We start from the raw sequence: 26,173 nt of genomic DNA, 5'->3' as shown, positions 1-26,173 counted from the left end.
GGTAAATTTTATGCTCACATGTACTGCTCAAACCAGGGAGGTCTGTGGTGACTAAATAACCTTGGCTTAGTTTGCATGATCATGTTTTGAGTCTATAGTAATCTGTGGATAAAAAGATGGGGCTGATTTCTTCATTTAAGACAAAATCTTGTACTCTTTGTACACACTAAAGACCCTTTCTTTACATTAGTCATCTGCTTTGTTATGCTGTATAAAGAGGCAAAGAAGCTCCACGGGTTTTCCAAACATGTCAATGTCTTGCAGTCATCTACCAGTGTTCCCTGGATCTGTCACTCTAAAAATCATCATTATCATCATTATTATTATTTTTACAAGACATAACATTCTGCTTACTTCCTTAACTGGATAAAAGGATCACAGAGATTTGCTCCACTGTTTAGAGAGGACCTTTGGGAAAAGATTTGTTCTCCTAGATAAAGATGTGGGAATAAATATCAATCAGTATATTTTAAAAAAGGCAGGTAAAGCATTTCAGACAAGTACGCATTTTTTTACCTTTGGCAGGATGTTAGTAGAGGATGCGACCTTTGTCACTTTCGAATGTTGTTTGTAACAGCTGATGGCTCTGGCCCTGTGAGGGTGTCACTGGTCTGTTTTGTTCCTGCAGAACGTTGTGAAGCTGATGCGGGGACTGTTACAGTGCATGATGAGACAGGTAATGTCATAAGTATGAGCTGAACTAGTACGTGTTGCGTTTACAAAGCATTTCATCTCCAGCATATATTCCTTGTGTCCTTTCTGAAGAGTGAGTTTTCTGCATGTGTGTAGATGGTGGCGTGGGGAGTATTTTTAACTGGAGCAAAAGTCCGATCTTACTTGCACCTTTTTGAGATTGTACTTGTAGCAAATCGCAGGTTTGCCTTTGCAAACTGATTTTTACCAAGATGTTTATATGTAACCAAGGTCTCAACTCAACAAAGTAATTTCTTCTTACCCTTCCCTGAAGAGATGTGGATTTAGCTGGAGCCTAAAGTTAGAGTTGTGTTTAAGCACTCTGATCGATCAAAACACACTGAAGTGAGGTAACAAAAATTAAGACCTCAAGCTTCTCCTCACCTGAGAAAAGTCGCTAATTTTGAAATAGTTTGGAGATTTTCTTCTGCAATGTTTCGGATTTGAGATTTATGGTGTTCTTTAGGTAGATAAGGTAGAGAAGTTCAAGCGCACACAGAGTACCAAAGACTGCCTACATGCCAAGTATAACTCTGCAACTTGTGCCACGGTGGTTGGAGACGACCAGTGGGGGCATTTACAAGTGGATGCGACCTCCCTTTACCTGCTCTTCTTGGCACAGATGACTGCATCAGGTAAGCAGAAGATATTTTAGCCTTGACTATCATTGCAGTCTTTTTCTCTTCTAGTTTTCATTGAAAGAGGAAAAAAAAGTTGTAACTAGCTTCACAGACCTGTACATAGTTATTGCTCAGAATAAAGTAATATTTCTCTGGAAAAAGAGATGTGGCTTAGTTAAGATTTCATGTTTGTAGTAACCGGCAGCGTCCATTCCCTTAATGTTTGTTGACGTACAAATATACGAGATATTCAGAATCACGTCAGAGAAGCTTAGCGTTTGAAGACTTTGTAGGGCATCCTAATGGACAACCAGTTTTCTTCAGAGAGTGGCGACACCGAGACAGGTGCCGCTAGCGCCATCCGTGTTCCTCTTCTTTCTGGCACTGTTTTATTTTGTGCTGTTCTCAACTGTACTCCTGTGAGGATAAGGATTTGTTTCCTTACATGTTTTTCTGTCCTCAGAGCCCCTCACAACTGACTCCTGCAGCGCGGGTGCCTGGTTGTCCTGGTGGTCCCTCCATAAAGCACTGAGCGGGTGGAGGGGTGGGGAGCCACGGGAATTGGGGTGAACTGCTCTTGAGAGCCAGAGCTGGCTCAGATCCATCTGCTCTGTACCCACCATCTCTCAATGCCACCCTCCCAGGAGTGGTTTTTGGTTGGTCTTCGAAGCAGGATGTCTTGGTGGCATTCGAAGTATTTTATCAGCAGTGAGTATTGAGGCTTGCTGCCTGATCTTTCGAAATCAGCATTTTTCCATGGATTTCAGTGGGCAGGAGTTAGTAGCAAATAAACAAAATCATGAAACTCACTGAGGAGTAAATACTTTAATTCTAATACAGTATAATTACTCTCTTCCCTTCTTTTAATCAGGGTTACGTATTATCTTTACCCTCGATGAAGTTACCTTTATTCAGAATCTTGTTTTTTACATAGAAGCTGCCTACAAAGTTGCTGTAAGTAGTTACTTTTATGTAAAATGCCTGAACACTGCTCAGATGTGGGTGGAAAATTATTTACTGTTGGGGAAGGAAAATACAGACTTATTTTTCCGTAAGAATATATTAGAACCTGTCAGTAATTTACATTGTGAAGAGCTTCTTTGGAGGTGGTAGGAGGACTGTAGAGGATTTATGGCTGCCTGTGTGAAGTATACTTGTTCTATCATAATACTAGTTTATTCATAATTAATATTATTTCCTGATATCTCATTAAAATCTTATTGACATTTCTAAAAAGAGCAAGCTGTTAAAAAACTTCCTGGAAAGCGATGAGTTGAAGGGGCACAGGGGGAGGGATAAAGAACTTTGTGTGTTCTGTGAAGACAGTGATTCATGGGTGTAGACCTGATCCTGTTGGGGTATATTTTTATGTGCTGCCCTTTGAACATGAGGAGGGCTCTTTGGAGACTTGGAGTCTTTATTTTTCCTTTTTTTCTTTTTAAATTTTTTTATTTTTTTTTTCCTAAGGCAAGTAAACTAATTTCATGTAGGGGTCTGGTTTTGTTGTGGGATAAAAGGGGAAAACATTGTTTTCGTATATGATCATGCAGATTTTTTCTTGATGATGTCGTTGCAGGACTATGGAATTTGGGAACGTGGTGACAAGACAAACCAGGGCATCCCTGAACTGAACGCGAGCTCCGTAGGGATGGCCAAAGTGAGAATGTCTTCCTAACACTTCCTTCATGGCTGTTCTGTCACGCTGAAGGGTTCTGACAAACGTGATGGCTTCCTTTGCATAGTCTTCGTGGCCGTTGCAATAATTAACTGATTGTATACGAATTTTTGTTTGAGTGTGAATATTTTTCAGTGTAAAATCCTTGTAATAATGGCTTTCATTGAAAGACCTCAGCACAGTTATTCCAGGAATTTCAAGAAAGGTACCAGATTCATTGAGGCATGAATCTGATTCACTGAAGTGCAGTCTCATAAAGTGTCCTCTGGTTATCTGTCCCTCTATCTTAATTCTCCAACCCCAGTATTACATGTGATGTTTTCATGGTAAGATGAAGTCAGATGTAAATTGTGGAAAACAACAGAATATCAGTCTAATAAATTATTCACAAGTAATTTAGAGAGAAATTGAGTAAAGATGTACTTATATCGCTGTCTACAACTAACTTGTAGTTGTAGCATGGAGGGTGTTGGTCTCTTCTCCCAAGTAACAAGTGATTGGATAGGAGGAAATGGCCTCAAGTTGTGCCAGGGAAGGTTTAGATTGGATATTAGGAAAAATTTCTTCACGGAAAGAGTTGTCAGGCACTGGAACAGGCTGCCCAGGGAAGTGGTGGAGTCACCATCCCTGGAGGGGTTTAGAAGACGCGTACATGAGGCTCTTAGGGTCATGGTGTAGTGCCAGTGTTAAGTTAACAGTTGGACTCAGTAATCTTGAGGGTCTCTTCCAACCAGAATGATTCTATGATTCTAAAAGAAAGTAGCTATTTCTGGTTCCCCCATAGCACATGGTCACGGAGATACTAAATGAAGCTCAGAAGGCCATAAATGTAAATGTGCAATTGACAGCTACCTTTTTACATGGTGTCTGGTGGACTGATAGAAGCCAAATATTGTTAAGGTAAAAGGTGTAGTTGCACTTCAGCAGGATTTATTAGTTACGAGGATCTTGTGTGGCTGCAAGAGGGAGAACCTGCTGGTCTTGGCCACAGTTCAGTTGAACAGTGATGGGGCAGTGTTCGTGGGGGAGGCTATTCCTTAGCTGTCCAGCATGACTTTTTTTTCGGTGATCAGCCTGACTCGGGTCGCTGTGGTCTCTGCATGACTTCTGGGTGCATTGATGTCAGGATGAGCTGTGGGACTTGCCTGCACAGCTTTACATCCTGGTGGCTCTGGGTTCAATAGAAGTGCTGTTCAGGGTGGGGACCAGGAGGCATGCTGGAGGCCCTGCTGCAGAGGGCACAGTAGATGCTGGTTTTTTGTAACCTGCCTCAGGAATTCTCCGTTTTAACATTTCTCTCCCCCCATCTGCTTTGTGTGGCCATCTGAGGCAGCAGTACAGCAGGGAGCATGGTTGATCTCAGTGCCTTTTGTTCGCCACTAAGACTGTCCATGGTCCCGGCTACGAATTCCTCAGTGAGACTTTCTGCTGCCACCAGGAACATGTGCTGCGCTAGTGCTGAGCTAGGGAGAGGCTCTGCAGAGGCAGTAACCCCATGTTTGTGTTGGAAGAAGAAAAATACCCTTGTTTCTCTGCAGAGAGAATAAGGCAAGCTGCACTGTGTTATCCTTCCTTTGTCAGAGATTGACATTACCATGAATCTGCAGGATGAAAATGGGCATGGAGCAACATTCAGTGTTACCACCACCCTGTGAATATGCATTTCAGAGGAAAGCGCTGCTGGGCTGGCTCTGGCTGTCCAGTCCTTACTTTCTTCCCTGCCATATTGCCTGTGAGGTGCTGCACACCCTCCTTCTGCAAAGCTGGGTTTTGTAGCCTGCAGGGTGAAAGCAGGAGAACCCACGTAGAGTCAGTGTTTGGGCTGCAGATGTCTTAGAATCATAGAATGTCCTGAGTTGGAAGGGACCCACAAGGATCATGGAGTCCAACTCCTGTCCCTGCACAGGACAACCCCACAGTTCACACCGTGTGTCTGAGGCCTTGTCCGGTCTCTTCTTGAACACTGCCAGGCTTGGGGCCGTGACACCTCCCTGGGGAGCCTGTTCCAGTGTCCACCACCCTCTGGGGGAAGAACCTTTTCCTCATGTCCAACCTAAACCTCCCCTGGCACATCCTCCTGCCATTGCCTCGGGTTCTGTCATTGGTGTCAGGGAGAAGAGATCAGCACCTGCCCCTCCTCCTCCCCTTGTGAGGCAGCTGTAGCCCCACGAGGTCTCCCCTCAGTCTCCTCCAGGCTGAACAAACCCAGTGACTTTAGCTGCTCCTCATACAGCTTCCCCTCCAAACCCTTGACCAACTTCGTGACCCTCCTCTGGATATTCTACAGTAGCTTTATATCCTTTTTATCCTGTGTCTCCCAGCACTGCACACAGAGCTCCAGGCGAGGCCGCACCAGCGCAGAGCAGAGCAGGACAATCGCCTCCCTGGCCTGGCTGGCCATGCTGTGCTGGATGCACCCAGGACACGGGTGGCCCTCTTGGGTGCCAGTTGACTCATGTTCAACTTGCCATCAACCAGAACCCCCAGATCACTCTCCATGGAGCTGCTCCCCAGAGCAGCTTCACTTCTGCCTTCACTAGGCAAATGTGCTGTGGCCAAGAGGTGTGGGATGTGGTGGTTCATCTATTGACATGAGCATGGTGTGCCTGCGTTGGCTGTGCAAAGAGCAGACATCTCGTTTCTCTTTCCCTTGGGAAGTGATAGCATCAGAGAGACGGCAATGCTCTTGGGGCACCACCCTCTGCCAATTCTGGGGTGCCTGGAACAAACCGCCTTCTTCGAAGAGCCCTTCAGGCAGGAGGAGTGAAAAGCCACTGAATGGGGGTTATTTTGGAATATAGGACAGATATATTTATTACTAAATACTTTTAGATATATTTATTACTAAATACGTTTATATTTAGATATTATCTTGGTGGAAGCCCAGCTCCTCATTGTTTTGCATTGCCTTTAAATTGTAACAAGGATCATCAGCATATCAGTCCTGTATTCTACTAGCAGAAAGACAAATATTTACTTTTTCTAAAATATTGCCAAGCTTTAAAGATGAAAAAATGTCTATGGAGCAAACTTCTGTCTTAAGTAATTTCTTTCAGAGGATAAGTGCAGGTGCTGGACTTTATACTTGGCTTAAAAGGTATCTAATGATTTGGGTTGTTGTTTGGGTTTTTTTGAAGGCTGCTTTGGAAGCAATTGATGAACTAGATCTTTTTGGAGCTCATGGAGGACACAAATCAGTGATTCATGTTCTTCCTGATGAAGTAGAACATTGTCAGGTAAAAATGAGTCTTTTGTTTCCTTTGCTAGGGGAACAACACCCTGTCCCTTTTGTTTTTAAATGAAATGTTGATTAACTGAACCAAGAACTGAATTTAATAGGATGGCTTCAGGCTGTGCTATTCACCCTGTTTCTAGTAGATCATGTGAAAGTGAGTGATGTGAAGCATTCTCGTTCTAACTCAGTTAAAAATAATTATGCATTGAGTTCTCTGTCAGTTTGCAAATAATACAGTCTATTCAATTTGTACTTGACGTAATCTTTTGAAGCAGGTAAATTGTTTTACATCCCTCTCTTCTGTTCCTGTTTTGCTCAGTCTATTCTGTACTCCATGTTGCCAAGGGCATCCACCTCAAAGGAAATAGACGCTGGCCTGCTCTCTATTATTTCTTACCCGGCTTTTGCAGTGGAGGATCTAAACCTCGTTAATGTAACCAAGAGTGAAATCATATCCAAATTGCAGGTAAGGATTTCTTTTATTTTTATTTTCTGGAAGGAAAGAGAAGCAGAACCCCCCCTTTCTGAACCAAAAATCGTAATTAAAGATGGGTTGCCAGACTAGGTTCATATGTTGTGGAAGAGAAGGAGGAAAGTCCCTAAGTGACCCTTAAAGCTCAGCACGTACTTTTATGCTGATGTTAGTCTGTGAGGAAGAACAGTATGTGAAGTTTTCTGTAATTTTGTCTGTTTTTACAGGGCCGCTATGGCTGTTGTCGCTTTCTCCGAGATGGTTACAAGACGCCCAGAGAGGTACTTCTGATGTATATTTTCAATAGGCATTAGAAAGAATTTTTTCTCTTGTTTATAGACATGTTTTGTCACATTTACATGAAGGAGTGAAGTTCTGTATTGCTGTTAAGCCATCTTCGTGGATTTGGAGGTAGTCTACGTATCCACCCTGGAAACGACACATATCTGAAGGAGGCTATGGGTTTGAAAACCAGTTATTAAGCACACAACTTAATTCATAATTCTGTAAGAAATGAGCCCTTAGATATGCTTATGGTGCCTAAGTGGAACCATTGTCTCTGAGGCTTCCCAAAATACCTCTGAACTGAGGCAGAGCCAAGATGATTTGGGTGACACCTAGATTCTGTGACTGGGAAGGGTAGATTTGTCTAGGGAATGATTAAATGAGTTTGAGACTGAGTGTGAAAAAGAAGTCAAGAGACTGTGTGGAAACTATTTCTGGTGGTTTTATTTGTTTCTTGATTTTAATTTGTGTGTAAAATAGGCTGCCATTATGATTGGAATATGAATGACTAATTGAGCACTGTGACTGAACGAGTATGATTGAATTTCCAGGATCCAAGCAGGCTGCACTATGATCCTGCTGAGCTCAAGCTTTTTGAAAATATTGAATGCGAGTGGCCGGTATTCTGGACATACTTGCTAATTGACGGAGTATTTAATGAGGACAAAATTCAGGTGAGGAAAGAAGACATTGCTTTCAAAGGAAATGCGAAGCCGTTTGCCCACAGTGTTTTGTAGCTTTGCTCCATGTTTATTTTGGGTATCAGTTGAACATCAGTAGGATGAGAGCAGTCTTCAGCCAATCTCTTCTTTTTGGGGAGTTCATGATGTGGTAGAGGCTGCAGTGTTGGGCACACCGGGGCCTCGTTGCCCTCTCTCTACTAGGCTGAGTGGCTCTGTTAGCTGGTGTGGTCAAACTGAGTCGAACGGGGTTAATTTGCCTGATTCCGTCTGATTGTCAACCTTTGTGCCTCTTTCCCAATTACTGCAGGATGAGATCAGCTTCTTTTTTCACCCAATCTCTGTGGCTTGGCTCTGAGAACAGGATTCATAGTACCTTCAGTCCTTTTGTACGTTCAGGGAGATTTGGCATTGGACTATGAGGAGCTATTTAATTTTCACTAATTTCCTAAGTTAATTAACAACTCCCTAAGTTACTTCATGTCTTTACTGTGTCAAGTATCCAGTGGTCATGGGAGCTAAATTGATTGTAGCCCTCCAAAGGTTATAGTGGCACCTGGAGAGCACTGGTGAATTAAAGAGTGACAAGTATCCAGGACTAAATGTATTCATACCAAGACTTCTGTAGCTTGGTGGCTTGAAGGAAGTAAAAAATACATGTGATTTAAAGTTACCTAGTATGCAGGGAGACAAGAGATTACTAAACATAATCTCTTAAAAAATAAAATGACATCAGAAACAAGGCAGGGAATTTCAGACCAAAAAAAGCCCTCTTTCTGTACCAGATGCTGTATATCAAATGAAATACTTACTGACACTAGAAATGTAGGTTGCTTTCCTGAACACAGTAAAAGTAGACCAGTGGAGAGAGAAAAGGCGTTATTTCATGAGGGGAAAAAAAAGCGGAACGTTTACTGAAACTTCAATCATGTCAATAAAATACCACTTCACAAAGCAGTCTCTAGAATTTATTTGGATTATCTGAGATGGTTTGTACCTGGTTGCCTTTATGGTGTGCAGGCAGGCTGTGCTAGGGCATGGTCAGACCAGGCAATTGCTCCCAGTCCCCACCATTTAAGCACAGCTGAGTGACACACTGGGACACTCAGGTGAGTGTCTCGTCTTCCCCAATTACTCCTGCAAACAAGTGGTTGCAATGGCAGCAATTGTTAGAAAAATAAGCACACTGGGGACTCAAATAAGTAGAGAAGGATGGGATACTGAAAATATCAGTGTACCATAAAACGAACCTGTAAGTACCTTACTTTGTATTTTCCACTGCGCTCAGAAAGGGATCGCAGAAGTAGGATTTCAGAGGCAGGTGCTGGGGAAGCTTGAAAACCACTTTCTTGTATGTAAAAACTCGGAATGGGATAGTTAAGAAATGGAACAAAATAAGGTACCTGGTAAAAAGAATATTAAATGTTCTTCATTTTGTATCAGTCTAGTATTCCTGTTCATAATATGTTGTCTGTTTTCTATTCGATTAACTTAGATATCTTAAAATGGCTCAAATGTATTTTAAGTTTTCCATGGGGCAATTTTTTAAGCTAATCTGTTAAGTGAAACTGATTTCCTAATTCTGCCTTGCAGAATTCAGAAAATCATAGACAAATGTGCATGGTAGAAAACTAATAATTATTATACACCTTACATTTTTATGGATATTGGCAGTCCTGACATCCATGTCACTGCATTATCATCTGTTGCAAATTTCATGTAGGATTTTTTCCTGTGGCTTCTTGATAGGAAAATATTAGAAGCTTTGTACTGCAGTGGTGTAGTGTAGGTTAAATATGTATGTTCATGTTTCTGTGGCTGATAATACAGAGATGCTGGAAGAGAGATGCTGAGAATTTGGACCCTGATCTTGCATCAGCAAGTCATGATTTCAAGCCCCTCCCCCCCTCTTTTTTTAATGAACTTTCAGCTAAAATGTACTGTGGGAAGGTATTATAACTTTACTGTGTCAGTTTTGCTGACTGTAATGTGAATTCTCACTCTCTTTTAAAAATATTTCCAGGTACAAGAATACAGAGAGGCGCTGGAAGGAATACTTATTAGAGAGAAGAACGGAATAGTGCTAATGCCTGAACTATACGCGGTCCCTCCAGAAAAGGTATTGTGAAAATGTAGCATCCACTTCGGTATGCAAAGTACAGATATCAAGATGAATGTTGGTTTTATAGTTTTCCTGTAGCTGATAAATCTAAACCAGCAATAGAAAAGACTAATTCACATTCTTTAAAAACTAAGAGACATCTCACAGGTCCCGCTGAGAAACGGTAAACTTCAGGGTTTCAAATGGTCATATTTTTAACTTGGGAATCTGAGTGCCTACAGAAATATTAGAGCAGGTCTAAAGCTTTAAGTGCTCATAGTAAGACATATATTTAAGAAGTGCTAATGCTGACTTAGGAACTGAAGCTCAATGACAAAATAAAGCATAGACCGTCCTGCCTGCCTAGTCTAATGATTGGTTGTGCTCTTTCTTTTCCAGAGTTTGTATGTGGGAGGGAATCAGGTTTCAGATGAATTAGGGTTTGGGCTGGGTTTTTTGTTTGTTTTGTTTGTTGTGGTGTGTTTTTTTGCTTGGGTGTTTTGTTTTGTTTTGTTTTTTCCCCTCATCTTTGCTGTTACTTCTTACCTGATGCTTCCATTGTGACAGAGAAGTTCAGATGAGCTTATATGCTCTACCATGCTCTTTGCCTTTGCATCCTTCCCTGCCAACTTCGTCTTCCACTCCAGACTTGTCAGCCCTCACTCACTAGGGGTGTGGAGCCTCCTGGGTTGGTCTGAGTTTGAGCAGGGAGCGTCGACAGCTAATATGTTGGCCGCAGATGAGGGGTGGGAACTCTCAATTGCCTTCCTAGTGGAAAACAAGCATGTAAGAGTTCAGAGCCTTCTTGTGAATTCTGATACCATGATCTGATGAATATGCCAAATAAATGGGGTAGATTTTGGCTGTCATTTATAAATTTTAGAATGGCTATGGTAAAGATATTTTCTAGGAGAGTTTTCCCCCCATGCTCAGTAGATCTCTGCATACTGCAAAACCAAGGCATTTTTTCTAAATTAATGAGTCTACTCTTAATTTTCCCATTGACCATTCTTGCTAACACGGGAAAGTTGAAATAGCCTTTATTTTTGGAAAGCACCTTTAATTCGGGAACTAGGTAGACATCAGTGAACTTCAAGTGTCACGTTGCCAGGGGTTGGAAAGCAGACACGCAATTACCTACAAGCTGCCCAGAGGAAGGCAGCAAAGGCATGGCGAGAAGAAAGGGAAGCGCAAACACCAAAGCTATAACTATATGCAGAATCTCCATTCAACCTCCAGCTTCGAAGGGTGGGGTGGTATATGGAAGGGAAGCATAGTTCTTATCCCAGAAAACATGCAGCCATAAAAATAAAACCAGGAAATCTTTATGTCGGTAATAATGCCAGGTTAGAAAGAGTAGATGATAAACCATATTTTTTTTCAAATACTTCCATGCTACTGATTGTTCTTCACAACTTTAGAGTAATTTTTCTTGCTTATGTGTTTGTTTTCAGGTGGATGAGGAGTATGAAAATCCTCACTCAGTGGATCGTGTCCCAGTGGGAAAGTTGCCTCATCTTTGGGGCCAATCGTTGTATGTCCTTGGCTGCCTATTAGCAGAGGTAATTGTTTCTTGTATAGTAGGTGACCTTGAATTTCATTTTGTTTTGAGATGGCTTGGGCTTTAAGGACAATTTGATTGACAGGTAGGGAATAATGTGTTTTCCAGTAGAAACATGTACATGAACTATGGAGAGCTGACTCTCAGCTTTCAGGAGCGCTTTTTTTTTTTTTTGTATATTGATATGCAATTGTCTGTTTCTAATCAAGCCAAATAAGTTGTTACATGGCCTGAATATGTGGTTAGGCTAGAGGAAAATGCCTGGTCTGACTTGGCTGTCCCAGAGCTGGGATTTTGCACTGTTTCAGCTCCACTAGGATGCCTACAGAGTTGTCCTGTATTAGCCATGGACTTGTTAAAGGAACCACTGAATATCTTTGTGGAGCTACAAAAAAAATCACTGGTCTGGTGAAATTGTGACAGTTGCTGCGACTCTAAAATAGGAAATATGAACATGCAGATTGTGTCAGTCATAAGTATTTTCTTGTTCTGAAAAAATATTGCAGCCATTGTTTTTACCGAATGTACTACTTAGTGGACGGGGTAGATAAACCAGGCTTTAAGTCCCGCTCTCCTGACAAAACATGAAATTTGGTTAAGATTTCTTCTAGATGTCATCAGAAGCCTTTTACTTATTTTTTATTTCCTTTATTTTTTCTTTCATTTGCATTTTTGGTAGGGATTTCTTGCTGCAGGTGAAATTGATCCCTTAAACAGGAGATTTTCCACTGGATTTAAACCTGATGTTGTGGTACAAGGTAAGGGAGGTTTTTTGAATATTCTGGTTGAGTTGGATCATGTGATGGCAAAGTCCCTGTGTACAGGAGAGAAGAAAGACACGTTTGAAATAAATGTGGATTTTCACTTTGATGTGATACTTTGAGAAGGAGAAAGTGGTTGTTTGCCCAGTAGCTTTATTTCCAGGAGGGAAGACCAGGTTTAACAAACTTTTAAAAAATATATATTTGTTAAAATGTTAAAACTTGTCAGGGATGGGAGAGTGGCAAACTTAATCTTGTAGGGAAAAGGAAAATCTGGGTGGATTCTAGCGAGAAATAGCAGGAGTGACAGGAGATGGGTCAGTTTAGTTAGGTGTCTGTGCAGCCCCGTCTTGGAGGAACCAGAGAGCAATGAGTGGGGAGGATCTCTGCACACAGAGGTGAGGCAGCCAGACTTAGTGCCACCTTTTAGCTGCGGCAGGGGGTGGCTTCTGTAGTCAGTGCAGGAACAGCCAAAACCAGAAAATTAAGTAGAAGGCAAACACCAGCTGATCGAGGCTTAAAGGCTTTTCAAGGGTCTGTACTGCTCTGGAAAAGCAACCAGCTCGTTATAGGGAGCTGCCTTTGTCAGTTGTACTGTGACCTGGGCAGGTGCTTGTTTACCTCCTGTTGGTGTCTCGTGGGGGTGGCATTTTGTTATTTTTGAAGTACTTAATTTCTAGTAGAAATAGAAGTGCTTGCTTATTTTTAGTGTTCTTTCATAAGTATTTATAATGCAAAGACGAGAACGGAATTATTAGTCACAAACCAATAAGCCACCTAACATGAACAAAACCTCAAGCAGAACAAGAGGTGGGATCAGGGCCTGGATTGTAAATACCTCAGATTTTGGGACTTTTTTCCCCTGCCTCTTCCATTTTATGGACTAACAGTTATTGCTATACAAGTAACAGCACCTGTTCCCCATTGACACGGCTGTGTTGTTATAGTGTGCTGTGTTAGAACAACAAAGATTTTTCAAGTCATGTTTCCCATGGTTTCATGGAGGAAGAGCCCTATCTGCTAAAAGAGACTGCATGATCCAAACTAATGGTACTGAAATAAATGAGAAAAAACAGATAAAGCCCCAAAGAACCTGATCTAACCTCAGACCTGACCCTGCTTTGAGCAGGAGGTTGGAGTAGAGACCTTGTAAGGACCCTTCCAACTTGAATTACTCTGTAGTCCAAAGTAGACAAGAATGGCAACACATGTTGAAAAGCAGAGAACCAAAATCTGTCTGATGCCCCCTGGCAATCTGTTTTGATCTCACAGGCTCACAAATTAAGAAAGCAGTGAGGCCTTTGTGCCCTTTTAGTCAACTAAATGGGTTAGCTGAGAGGTGACAGTAGAGACAGTCAGTTAAAAAGAGTAGAAAGTTGGTTCTTACTAGTGCTTTTGTTTTTTGTTATTCTGTTATGCAGTAACTGTTTTGGCTGAAACTAATCAAATTAAGAATCTCTTGCAAGACCATGGAATCAGTGTTCAGAGCATTGCTGATATCCACCCACTCAGAGTGCAGCCAGCTCGCATCTTGAGTAACCTCTACACCATGCTGGGTAGGTATTTAAACGTGGAAGCCTCTCTCTGCTGCTGTGCATGGTGCTTTTTAAGGGTGGTGTTTTGTTTTTCTTGCTCCATGCTGTCTCCGTTTCTTTGATTTAATTTATTTTACTGAAATAAATTTTTTTGATTTAAAAAAAAATGCGTTCGTGCAAAGAAGCTCAACGAAGTTAGAACTTTTGTCTTAAATAAGGGACTCCAACAGGGGAGAAGAAAGTTGCTTTGTTAGAAAAGATGGCCAAAATACAAGTTTCCCTGTGCCCTTGAAGTTAGGCAAGAACTGACTCTTTTTTGTCCTGCAGGAACTACTTCTACAGAGAAAGTGGCTTTAGAAAAAATCCCTGGGAAATCACAGAAAAAAATCAAATGTTTTTGCTTTCAGAAGTGAGAGTGCTTCTATTTTGAGTCTGGAAACTGAGCAGTGTGGCTGCCATTCTACTGGGTTTTTTGTTGTTATGGTGGTTTTTGTTGGGTTTTTTTTGTTGTTTTAAAAGGAATTTTTTTGGAAGCATCCGACATAATAGGACCTTCAAATAAGCCTTAGGAAGTGTGCCCTTTACATGGAGAAGGGAGATTGCATGTGCTGCTTTTCGGAAAGAATCTGTGTCTGTATCATGAAGAACTTTTAACAAAGAAAACATTTTCAGGGTTTTGAAGCTTACATTTATTTAATAATAATTCACAATAGCTTTATTTAACTAGTGGGGGGATGACTTGGATGATTTGACACGTTGGTGTATTGTTCTTAACAGTGACTTTTTTGGGAATGCTCACAGTGGTATTTTTTCAGGCACATGGTTGTTTGGCTCATATTCCTTCTCAAACAGATTCATGTCAGCTCCTGGCTGCTCCAGCAGAGGTTGTGGTGCGGATCATTTGCTAATAAGTTCTGCTGAGAAAACTGGAGCTTATTAGATGAAAAGAATGAAAATCTGTCTTTGTATTTGAATGTACTTTGGATTTAGCCTTCTGTGGGCAAGAATTTTTAAGGTTCTTCAACGAAATCATTACAATTTCTGTTGGGGGTTTTTTTGCCTTGTTTTTGAAAGGACATACCTCCTGTCCTTCTTGGTGGGGAAGCTTTGGGTGCTGAGCAATGGCTATAATTAAAAGATTCAATCCCATGGTCAGTGAAGCCAAAATTTTTGATCAGTTCTTTGAAGAACTCTAACTATTATACTGGTGGTTGCTACAAAACAGACCAGTCTGTAGCATCTCGCTCTGTTGTATGTCTTCTGCCTTGCTGATACCAATGAAGTAGATCTCCTTGTCTGAAATAGTTGTTGTGGAAAACCAACCACACAGAAACTGTTAGATGAGACATTTTTTTTCTTTTGCTTTTCGTTACAGGCCGGAACAAGAACATGAAATTAAGCGGACGGCCACACCGACATATTGGAGTGTTAGGCACCTCCAAGCTGTATGTGATAAGAAATCAAATATTTGCTTTTACCCCTCAGGTGAGCATGTAAAGCTGGCAGGGAAATCACTGCTTACTTAATGGCTAATCACTTTGCTTTTACGTGCTGTCACTTAGGTAGAGCAGGGCTGATAAAGCAGATGCACTTTGCTTTGTGAGGTTTTTCAGAACATTGGGTGACAAGCATGATAGGAGTGCTGTTGAATCTTTGTTATACAGAGTTTGGCTTCTGGCTTAGGAGAGCACAGCAAATCAGTAGTACAAAGTTGTTACTGATCTTTGCCCGAATCAACATTCTAGCTAATGAAAAATAGTTTCTCCAGAAATAGGTCACTTAATGTATCTTTCTAGTGGTTGCTTTGATGGACAATTTAGTTTCACATAAGCGTGCCAAGTACTGTAACCCCCAAGAGACTAAGATGTCATCTTTTCATTATATTGTTGAAAGGGTCAATAGTGCTGATAAAGGGATGTTCTCTCTTTGTTTTCTGTTTAGTGCCTTTTCAATGTAGCTGGAAGTTTGTATCCTCCCAGAATTAATGGCTCTTATTTATACATTTAATGAAATATGACATGCTTATTCCTATAGACTTATTCTAGCAGTTTGAGCTAGAAGGCCAAGGACTCACTTACTCCAAACGTGCAAATGGGACTCATACCCTCCTAAATAGATGTTTTACTGGTGTACTCTTTAAATTCCATGGCAGACATTCAGTGGACTCCATAGGTGGCTTCTGCAGTGCTTCATGATGTCCAAACAATGCCAGATTTACTGCAAAAAAAGTGGAACCCTTCCTGTTCTTCCCCGTGTCAATTGATCACAAGCAGCTTTGTAACAGATTATTTGTTGTGCTGCTCCCCCATGCCAATTTTCACGTTTGCAAATTAGAGAAAAATTCCTTAGAGTTGTGAGGTTTTTTCAAAGTATCTCTTTGTCCACATCTTACTATGTAAGGAGGACCCAATATTCCAGCTGAAATCTCGCCACATATCAAGTATGGACATACTTATTAAAATATTCCCAAAAGGCACTTACCTTTGCATTAGCAACATGCTGACAGTTTCTGCTTACTCAGTGTTTGACTAAAACCTCCATAACATTTCCCATTGTACTTTGTAGCCAGACATTGCCCCTGACTTTTTTTGAGGGGGGTGGAATTAATGTTTAATTTCACCTTCCTAAGGTTAGCAGTTAACTCATCTGTGTTGATCTTCACTAATGTCCACAAATTTTGTGGTTTTGTAGTTTGTATTTAGTTCTGTCCTCTAATGAAAACATTGATTAGGTGTGGGGCAGAGACTGAGCCCATTAAGATACCCTCTCATTCTGAAAAAATGTTTAATAGCTATGTTTTGAGAACAATTTTTCAAGCAGTTCTGCCTCCTCAGATGTTTATTCTTCAGCTCACTAGTGTGAAAATGTGCAAAAGTTAAGAGATGTCAGCCACTTTCTTGGACCTACCATCTAGCTGCTCCCAAAGAAGGAAATTGGACTTGTTTGCTGAGATTGATTTTTTTTTTTTTTTTTTTTTTTTTTTTTTTTTTTTTTTTTGATATGACTGTCTGGCCCTTTTGCTTGATCATTTTGTAATTATCTTGGCAGTCTCAAATTGGCTTTGTTTTCCTGTGCTTTCAGGCACTGAAATGAACTTGACTGCTCTATGTTATCCTGGCTCTTCCTTTTTAAAGACAGGCAGTGTCTTTGCTTCTCTCTGGATTTCTGGGACCTGTTTTTCCTGAATTATCAAAACAAATTGCAAGTGGCTCAGGGATTGCTTCTGCCATTTCCTTAAGTTCTGTGAAGTAATTTATCTGGACTTTAACAGCTTGAATTTACAATACGTGCTAACCCCTCCCAAAGGGTTATGTGCTTCCTTAACTTTTGTTATGGCTGCTCTGCTCTTCCATTGTTTGTCTTGCTTTTTTGGTTTCCAGCTCCTGAAGTAGCTGTAATAGTCTTTTATTGAGGTTCTCGGCTTTCTTCTGTAGCGGGAGCACCACACTTTACCATTGTACATTTAATGTACCTTTTTTCCACAGTAACTGCCAGCATTTCTGTATTCTGCTTGACTTTCAGATTGTTCCCAAGAGACATACAGTCACTAGTTCCCAGTCCCCTGTGTGCACTTAAGCCTGTTTATTGGTTTTGTTGCTATTGTTAGCTTTTTCTTCTACATTTAGAGTACTTCCATCTTCCAGATCATAGGTTACTGAAATTCATCATTGGGAAGATTCTGCTTCGTGGGTGTGATTGTCTGCTTTTTATTTGTATGGCTTACTTCTTTCGCGGGCAGCCTACAAGTTTAAGAAACTGGACTCTGCACAAGCATGGATTTCTTTTTCTTTTTTTGCAGTCTGTGTTGTGGTCTAGAACAGCACATATGGCTTGATTAAAGAGAGGAAATGGAAAAAAATGACAGTACTGACAACTACTCATATGCCGTATTTCTCTGTTCTCTAGTTTACTGACCAGCATCACTTCTATCTGGCTCTAGACAATCAGATGATCATGGAGATGCTCAAGATAGAGCTGGCTTACCTCACTTCTTGTTGGAGGATGACAGGGAGACCAACCCTGACATTTCCCATCACCCACACAATGCTTGGTAAGCTTAATTTTCTCTGTTTCAAGCAGAGTAGATTACTGCAGGGGAGTAGGATAGAAGTCGGTTTGAGAGGAGGCAGGTGGCATGAGTGTTTCTAACATCAAAAGTACAATTTCACTTTCTCAAGTGTACGCTGAGTTTGGATGACATGGTCATATTTCATTTCCCCCTTTATATCCTTGCATCTCCCCATCATTTCCATACTATTTCTGTCCAAATAAATTTGATAGAAATCCCTTTGGAACTTGTCTTGAGTGGGTTCATTTTTGTCTGGAGAAATCCCTTTAGAACTCGTCTCAGGGTTGTTTTTTATTTGCTTGTTTGGTTTTTTTTTAATAAGCTAGTAATGACAGCAATTATGGGTTCTGTTTTAAATAGCTGTGATTTACTTTGTAGGAAACACTCAGTAATCCATTTTATTTGGACATGATGATTTAAGAATGTGTTCGTAAGCTTCAGCTCTTCCATTATTCTTTTTTAGTTGATGATGGTACTGACATTCATCCAGCAGTTCTTGCCACCATAAGAAAATTAGAGGATGGTTATTTTGGAGGTGCAAGGTAATGTCATAACCCCCAAATGATTGTCTCCATGATATTTTTAATTGAATTCTATACAAGCCTCAGTTTTCAACTTGTGATAGTGCAGAGACCGTGTACCAGAACTGTGCAGAGAGAGAAGTTTCAGCTTTAGTTATTTTGTGGCAATCACATGGTAGCTGGACCTCAAATGCAATGGAAAAGATCTGTCTCCCAAAAGGCGTACCATCTCTGGCTGCCATTAATGGATGAGGAAAAACAAATGTCAAACCTTTGGAGATACAACAGCTTGCTCTTGGCTGGGTTTCTGTTTTTAAGAAGTAATTATCTTTCACAGTTATTGGACATCTTTGAAACATGAATTTCATGTAGTACTTGTAAGCTTATGTGTTCCATTCATCTACATATAAAAGCAATTTAATATGATGCCACAGTATCTCTCTGTTCTCTTTCTGCTTGCCCTCATTCAGCCAGTGTCTCCCTCTGACAGTCAGATGTGCTTTCTGGTTTTTGGCAGCACTGCAGTTCTGTGAGAAGATGCCGCTGTTCATGGGAACTTCTCAGGCCCAGTTTCTCGTGCATCATCCTTGGAGTTTAAGTCTTTCTTCGGGTCTCTCTTCATTTAAACATACAGCACCCTGCATAATTAGGCTTTGAGTTACTACTGTAGGTGTTACCATAACACAGTTATTTATAAGTTCAATTAGTAGCTAGAGCAGTAAGTACCCAGCTGGGTCTGCATCTGTTGTTTTACATTTGTTTTTCTCAGTGTCAGTATCTCCTGTATTGTAGTTACCAAGGCTGGATTTAACAGCAGGTCTCATAAATTTTGGAGGAGTTTTTGAAAGCTCAGTGAGTATTAATCAGTATCAGAATGGTGGATGTTAATGCTCTTTGGCCTCTGTTCCTCTTTGCAGGGTGAAGATAGGTAAGCTCTCAGAATTTCTTACCACCTCTTTTCATACGTATCTGAGCTTCCTGGATCCAGACTGCGACGTCAAACTGTTTGATGACCCTAATGAAGGCTGTAGTAGTCCTGACAGTGAATATGGAGGCTATCCATCAGATTTCTGTGAAAAAGGTAATGTGTTTTCACTTCAGTTTTTTTTTTCTCTGTCAAGTTCTATCAGCAGCGCCTGGGTTTACCTACAATGCAGAGTCTATTTTGTGTGCCGTTGTTAATCATTCAGGCTTCTCATGCATCAGTGTGAGGGCAGGACCTGCATGATGTAATTTGGAGAAGGAATTTGTGCATATTCTTTCTACATTCATAGTATGGCATTGACCAGTAACTGCTGCAGTAAAGCTGGGTCTGAGAGTCAGCAGATGAGACCAGGTGTGGAAGAGATTAGAGGGAGGAAGAGACTGTGAGAAGTCATAGACGAGCTTGTGTGGAAGAGAAGATAGAATCATAGAATCATTTAGGTTGGAAAAGCCCTTTAAGATCATCGAGCCCAACCATGACCTGTGGACTACCAGCAAGATAAAAACTTCTTTGCTTCCTTTCGAAGAGAAAAGCAATTTCTTAATGTAACTGTTTTCAAAGTGTCAAAAACTGATTAATTTTTTTTCTTTCCAGTTTGTTCAGCTTAAAAATTGAATGCTTATGATACTGCTTTTTTGTGTGCTCTTCTATATAAGCAAGAATAGAGTGGTGTGTTTGAAAAAGAAAGCACTGACAAATTATGATTTTACATTTAATAAACCTTTTGTGTATGTCATACTAGAAAGCCAGGATGAGCTGGATCAGTATATAAATGATGTCCTGCAGAGTACAGCACTGAAGTCATACCTGCCTCCAACCTCAAAGACTGCGAATCAACCACCTGTGTTCAGTGCAAACCATTCCACAACAGACATACTGTCAATAATGGCCAAGACAAAGGGCTTAGAGGTTCCAGGTATTTCTGCCTATTATTTATTTACTGATAATAATTGAAAATGTGGTTTGGGTGCTACAAGGTGTAAGTTCAACTATTTCAAAATTCTGCCATTTTAAAATAACTAGTGGTACAAATATGTTGTAGTTATCAAGAAATAAGAATGAGTCAGAAGCAGTTACTGTCACTTTCCCACAGTATCTTGTGTCTTGGTGTACACATAGATAATGCTATGAAATGTATAATTTAATCAAATTTAATGTTATGGAAACTGCTGCAACTTCTCAGTTGGATAGAATTTTAGAACCTGAGTCAGTGAATTCATTTTTTTTTCTTTGTTTATACAAAGGCAGACAAAATGTACTTTCTTATTTTAATGAAGTTATGGTGAAATGATATGTTTCAATGTCAGAAAAGCATAACTGTGTGCAGGTACTTTCTAAATTTGTAAGAACAAATGGAGTAGAGAGGTGGGGCAGTATTCCTAATTCTGCTACGTTACTAATAGACTGATTTGAGGATTTATACCAAAACAATAAGCTTTGACTGAATTTGTAATTAGATTCCAACATAGGCATTTTTTAATATGTAGGTATACAGTACTCAATGGCCTGGTTAAGCGAAAGCTTCCCTTAACTTCAGTGTAAATAACTTTCAACCTTTTTTGTCATTTTTTTCTCCCATCTTTCATGTGCCACGTCATCCGATCCTCTATTGAATTCAACAAATGACATTAACAAAGCATTAGTTTGCATTTAGCGTTATCCATTTAATTACAATATCTTACCAGTTAGACCATTTTCTCCACATACTTCCCACTAAAATGTTTAAAACACTGAGCGGGATCGGGTCATTGGGCTGTAGGATTTCTGAGGCATGAGCCCTCATAAGAGGTATCAGTTGAGCCTGTAGCACCTGAGCCTTTGACAGGCTGCTCTCAGAAGCTCTTGGAGCAAGCGTGCAAGGAGATAAGGTTCAGAACATGACCTTGCCTCCAAGTTCCACAGAATCTCAGAAGCAGCACCTCTATATTTGGACTCTTGGAGGTATTTCTGTTGTTTTTACCTAGTATCATTTCTTCATGTAGGTGTTTTCAATTTTGATGTTGCTTGAAATGGACTCTTTTTTTTTTTTTTTTTTTCTGGTGGCTTTGCTTTCCAGCTGTGTCTATGTCTCTTCCCACTAAAGTTCTGAACACGCACCGGAAGTCTCTGAATCTTGTTGATAATCCCCATTTCTTCGAGACAAAAGTAAGCTGTGGGAAGTTTTATGCTGTTTGTGGTTTTTGGGCGCAATATTGTAACCTTTTCTGTGTTTCCCAGCCAAATCCTGTGCTAGTTCTCATTTTCCTTCACAGACAAGCCATTCCTCCCAAGGCACCGGATAGCTACTCCCTTGGTTTGGAATTTATTTTTTGGCTGGGTGATGGTTTTTTTGGTTAAATAGACATTATCAAGTAGAAAATTTTTAATTATGTGCGCAAAACAGACAATAATATGATAGGTGCTTATTTTTAAAGGCCTAAGGTTAGGTCATCATCTTTAGTTCTAACTGAACACACAAAGGGAAGGATGGGATGTTCACAGTCTTTAGAGATGATCTCCAAGAAATGCCATGTACAGTAATGTCTGGGCAGGAGAGGAGTGTGTGAAAGGACAGGTGTCCTCAAGGCACCAGCCAAATCCCACCACAAGGCATGAATGTGGGGTTGTGCTGGGCACTTGTTTTGTCTTGCCTGTGACCAGGTCCTGAGAATGGTTACGGGAGGTTGTATCCAGCCTCCTGAAGGATTCTGCTCTACAGGCTCTGTTTGTAGAAATGGTATTTTAGGACAATATAAGTTGCTGAATAGCTAATTAAACAAATCTCTTCATCCAAGAACTCATCACAGGATTGCAACATCTGATTAGTTAACGTGTTAGTTTCATAAGCTTGGAAGATTTATGATGGCAACATCTACATTCATAAAGCACCACATATATGTAGGTTGGACATGGAACTCAAAAAGCTCTAAATTATTTCAACTAAAAAAAAGGTAGTATCCTCCTGCTTTTCTCTTTACAAGTAGCAGCAAATGACAGGGAAAGCATGCAAATAGTTTGGTTTCCTTCATGACAAAATATTTGTTTTGTCCAAAAAAAAGCTTTTCTTATTGATTGAACCAAAACTAGAGACAAGGTTCTATTCTGAATGTTGTGTTTCCCGGGATTAGTCTCCATGTGATGTCTGTAGTAGTCTAGCAAGAACTATATGATGTGTCTGCATTTCAAGTTTAGAGTTATGGTGCAAGTCTGTTGTATTGTTCAGTGGGAAGTTACAGTTTGAATTTGATCTGCTACGTTTTTCAAGATCATTTATTTGATTTTTTTCATTCATCTTTGTTTTCAGGACCGTGAAAATGTTTTGCATTTACCTAAAGATGCTCACGGTGATTTGGATTGCAGGAAGCTTGTTGAGCAGCTGAAGGAATGTCCAACGCTCCATGATCAAGCAGATATCTTATATATCTTGCATATACTGAAGTGAGTTGTCTGAGTATAAACTTCAGCATCTTTAAGTTTGGTTGCAACTATCTTATTATGCTTGTGCAAAAGCTTTCCACTGTTCAGGGTTGTGTTTTGAGGGGAGAGGTTAAAATATTTTGTGCTTTAGCAAGCATCTTTGCAGTTAGCTTGATTACATAAATAATTTGGATGCAAAAAAATGCTTGTGCAGATTTTAGAGTTGATTGGCACACAGTCGTGAATACGTACAGGCTCTAAGGCTCACAAATGAAATGCACAAATTCCTTCCATGAATGAGAACTCACCTTCTTATCTTTGTTGCACCCATATTAAGTTCACAAAGATTTGGTGTGAATTTTATACGCAGAAGGGAAGCGAAGGGGAACTTCATCTTGTCATTTTCTGATTGGAAGTAAAATGTGATTTTAATGAGTAGTCACTATTTTTCCTCTAATCCCTCTGCATGTTTAAGGGCACCACCACCTGAAACTCAGTGCTCTTCAAAACATTATTGGAAACAGTCTTAACTGTCTAACCCCAGCTGCTTGCATTAGTAAACAGCTGCTATTTAAATAGGTTTGATGGGAATAAAATGCAAATACAAACCAACAAAATCATCCTCTTGAATGCATTTATTGGTGGTTTTTTTCTTCCTGTGCAGGATAATACTGCCGGAACCTGTCAGGAAGTTAGCTTTGGGTGCAAAGACAAGCATGTGTTAATCACAGATGGTCTTCCTTACTGCTACAGAGATTGTCTTTTTGTTTAGTCTTTCTCCTGTGAGGACCTCTTCTTTGGTCGTCTTGATTTCCCAAGCAAAATATTTAGCAGCCTCTCTTAAAGAGCAAAGGAAATCCTGAAAAAAAAATCATTTTGTTGTTTAACTACATGTAACACTTAATTTTCCATTCTGGACTTGTTTCACTGTAGGAGTCTCTGTTGGGCAGGCAGGTGGACTTCTGGTGGACTCTGTGTTTCCAGCAGGTGTTGCAAGGTCATTCTGTGACCCTTCAAAACATTAACAAAGAAAAGCCATAATGCAGTGTATTTCAAAACCAGGAGAGGAACAGAAATTTCCTTTGCTTTTTCAGTAACAGCATAAGCAGCATGGAAGCTTAGTTAATAGCTAAGAAAGAGGCAAGGCAAAAAACTTTGAGTCCCCTGAGGCATCTGAAAATTGGGTGCAGTCTTCAGCAGTACCAAAGACATTGCTGAATTCTGCTCTGAAAAAGCACCATGTGGAGTGTTCCTCCAGCAAACTGTCTGCATGCATGCTCACTTCAAAGTCTGGTGGGAAATCCTTTGGGTAGTTACTTTGAAGTCACAGTCTCGTGGCTAAGTGAATGCTCAAGTAAATATAAATGTTCCTGGTACCAAGAGGGTTTTGTCCCCATATAACCAATCTCTGGTGAAGGCCCACATGTCCCGTGTACTACTTAATTCTGTCACCAAAATGAGCAATGCGATCAAAATGTTGTGTGGTAAGGTTAAGCAGTGTAGCATTTTATCTGATGACAATTAACCTTCGGTGTCTTTTCCGGCAGAGGCGCTGACTGGGACACAGAGCTGGATGGGCAGTACGGCGTCACTGTTCATTGCCTGCTCAACGAGCTCTACAGAGAGGCAGGCCTCAATCAGGAGTGGGGCTTAATCCGTTATATTTCTGGTATACTCAAAAAGAGAGTGGAAGTCCTGGCTGAGGTATGAAATAGAAATAATACTGGTTCAGTTTCCTGCCGGGAAACAGAGGTGAGACTACCAGTTTGGTGGGGCTTGTGCTTGCCCTTCTTCTAGTCTTCACAACATACATAGTGCAGCATTTTTCAGTAAACACTGGTTGCTTTTCTGATCTAAAATCTTATTATGACATCTTTACCTTTCATCTGTACTGCAAACTGTGCTAGTGTTGGCATGGACTGGGAATGTCACACTGCAAATGATTCTGAAGGCTTCATTTCATCTCTGTTAAACAGAGAAGCTTAATTATGTGATTTGAAAGCTGTAGTTGTCATTGGTAATTGTCTGTTGCTATTGTGATGGCATGAACGCTTCTGGAGCACCAGTATGTCAAGGTGCTAGCCATGATGCAAAACCATGTTCTGCCGATTTCCATCCCATTGGGCAGACAGTCGGCCTTGTGCATGAATGTGGATGTTCAGAAGCTTTAAAATATTTGGGGCTATTAAATGGTAACAAGAAAGATCCACTGTAAGAGCACAGATTTGATTTTGAACATTACAAGTGTTTCCTCTCAAGTACTATAAAATATTTGTTTAATTTTGTACTTATCCCTGCATATTTCTGAAGAGCTCTTTCTCTAATTTCTGGCCATTTTCAAAGCTTTGATTGTCACACCTAGGGTGCCCTGTTTTAGTCACAATCATATCTGTGGGGAGCAATTTGTGATAATAGCCCTGCATGGTACTTCATTAAGCATATAACACCTTCCATCCTGAAGACATGATGGACAGCAGTACAGACGTGTTCACAGACAGCCATGTGTATTAAATCCAAAAGACACAAAGAATTTGGGAGGAAAAGAGTAGAGGTGGTCTGTTTTGTTCCACATTTAGGGAGGGAAAATATACTCTTCAAAATCAGAGGAATTTGATTCAGGATGCTAAAACAGGTAAACTGAACACCCACTTTTAAAGGAGGTTGATAGAGAAGAGTAAACACAGTGGTATTGGGGGAAGCACCTATTTCAGAATGTATCAGGGTGTCTAATTCAGGAATACGATGCAATATGTTTGGTGTTTGCTTTAAGAGATATATTAGTACACAGGACTTTTTTTAGCTTATACTGCGAGGCTTTTCATTGATTAAAATGTTCTTTTCTGTCTTAAATAAAGAACAAAGGTTTATCTTATGATAAAGGATAAAGTCCTTTATTGATCTGCCAGCCCCACTGGAGTCCCTAATCATTATGCTGCTGATTTCACTGTGCAGGGAAGCAGGCTTTCAGCCTGGGCAGACTCTCGTAGCCCTGTTGACCTCAGGGAGTCTTTGGCAACTAGTTAACAGTATTCTGCTGGATCTACATGTCTGACAATTAACAGAAATGCACTTAAAAATTGCTAAAGAAATGCTTCATTTTGGAGAATTAGGGACTGTATCACTTCCACATGACTCAAAGCAAGGTCTCTTGTTTTCTGTCCTATTGTGATAGGCATGCACGGACCTTCTGTCGCACCACAAGCAACTTACGGTGGGCCTGCCACCAGAACCCCGTGAGAAGATCATCACCACGTAAGTTGGAGCTCTGCCGTAGTTACAGAAGCAGCCTGCCCTTCATCTTCCTGCCAGTACCGTTCTGCTGCTGTTATCTCGTTTTAAAACTTACTCCTTGCATACAGAAGGGATTGCAGCCACCCAGTCAGAATCGTGGGCACCTTTGTGGTGCAAAGATGTTTCTGGGTGACTTGGTTCCAGTGCTTGTTGATGAGGTTAATAGCAGCTGCCAGAGTCACTGCTCACTGTGCTTTGCCTTCTTGCAGCCCACTGCCACCTGAGGAGCTGACAGATCTTATTTATGAAGCCAGTGGCCAAGACATCAGTATTGCAGTCCTGACACAGGTAAG

At 40.6% G+C, this 26,173-nt stretch overlaps 1 protein-coding gene across 3 annotated transcripts in view; it reads left to right on the top strand.

The window, feature by feature from the left end:
• The window catches only part of PHKA2 (phosphorylase kinase regulatory subunit alpha 2), a 46,529-nt gene that overhangs the window by 6,240 nt on the left and 14,116 nt on the right, over positions 1 to 26,173 (top strand). For all 3 annotated transcript variants that reach the window (XM_065628319.1, XM_065628328.1, XM_065628309.1), the window contains exons 3-24: positions 629 to 676; positions 1,160 to 1,328; positions 2,185 to 2,267; positions 2,890 to 2,970; positions 6,126 to 6,224; positions 6,543 to 6,689; positions 6,923 to 6,976; positions 7,532 to 7,654; positions 9,684 to 9,779; positions 11,216 to 11,323; positions 12,002 to 12,080; positions 13,505 to 13,639; positions 14,994 to 15,103; positions 17,525 to 17,669; positions 18,151 to 18,229; positions 19,126 to 19,289; positions 19,936 to 20,109; positions 21,250 to 21,338; positions 22,477 to 22,610; positions 24,137 to 24,293; positions 25,762 to 25,841; positions 26,090 to 26,168. In XM_065628319.1, the coding sequence (XP_065484391.1) occupies positions 629 to 676; positions 1,160 to 1,328; positions 2,185 to 2,267; positions 2,890 to 2,970; positions 6,126 to 6,224; positions 6,543 to 6,689; positions 6,923 to 6,976; positions 7,532 to 7,654; positions 9,684 to 9,779; positions 11,216 to 11,323; positions 12,002 to 12,080; positions 13,505 to 13,639; positions 14,994 to 15,103; positions 17,525 to 17,669; positions 18,151 to 18,229; positions 19,126 to 19,289; positions 19,936 to 20,109; positions 21,250 to 21,338; positions 22,477 to 22,610; positions 24,137 to 24,293; positions 25,762 to 25,841; positions 26,090 to 26,168 (2,433 nt within the window). The remainder of the gene's footprint in view (positions 1 to 628; positions 677 to 1,159; positions 1,329 to 2,184; positions 2,268 to 2,889; positions 2,971 to 6,125; positions 6,225 to 6,542; positions 6,690 to 6,922; positions 6,977 to 7,531; positions 7,655 to 9,683; positions 9,780 to 11,215; positions 11,324 to 12,001; positions 12,081 to 13,504; positions 13,640 to 14,993; positions 15,104 to 17,524; positions 17,670 to 18,150; positions 18,230 to 19,125; positions 19,290 to 19,935; positions 20,110 to 21,249; positions 21,339 to 22,476; positions 22,611 to 24,136; positions 24,294 to 25,761; positions 25,842 to 26,089; positions 26,169 to 26,173) is intronic.

The sequence above is a fragment of the Caloenas nicobarica genome, chromosome 1 (assembly GCF_036013445.1).
Source record: "Caloenas nicobarica isolate bCalNic1 chromosome 1, bCalNic1.hap1, whole genome shotgun sequence".
Taxonomy (NCBI): Eukaryota; Metazoa; Chordata; class Aves; order Columbiformes; family Columbidae; genus Caloenas; species Caloenas nicobarica.
The sequence above is the reverse complement of the archived record's forward strand: the minus strand, read 5'-3'. Positions and strand labels throughout refer to the sequence as shown.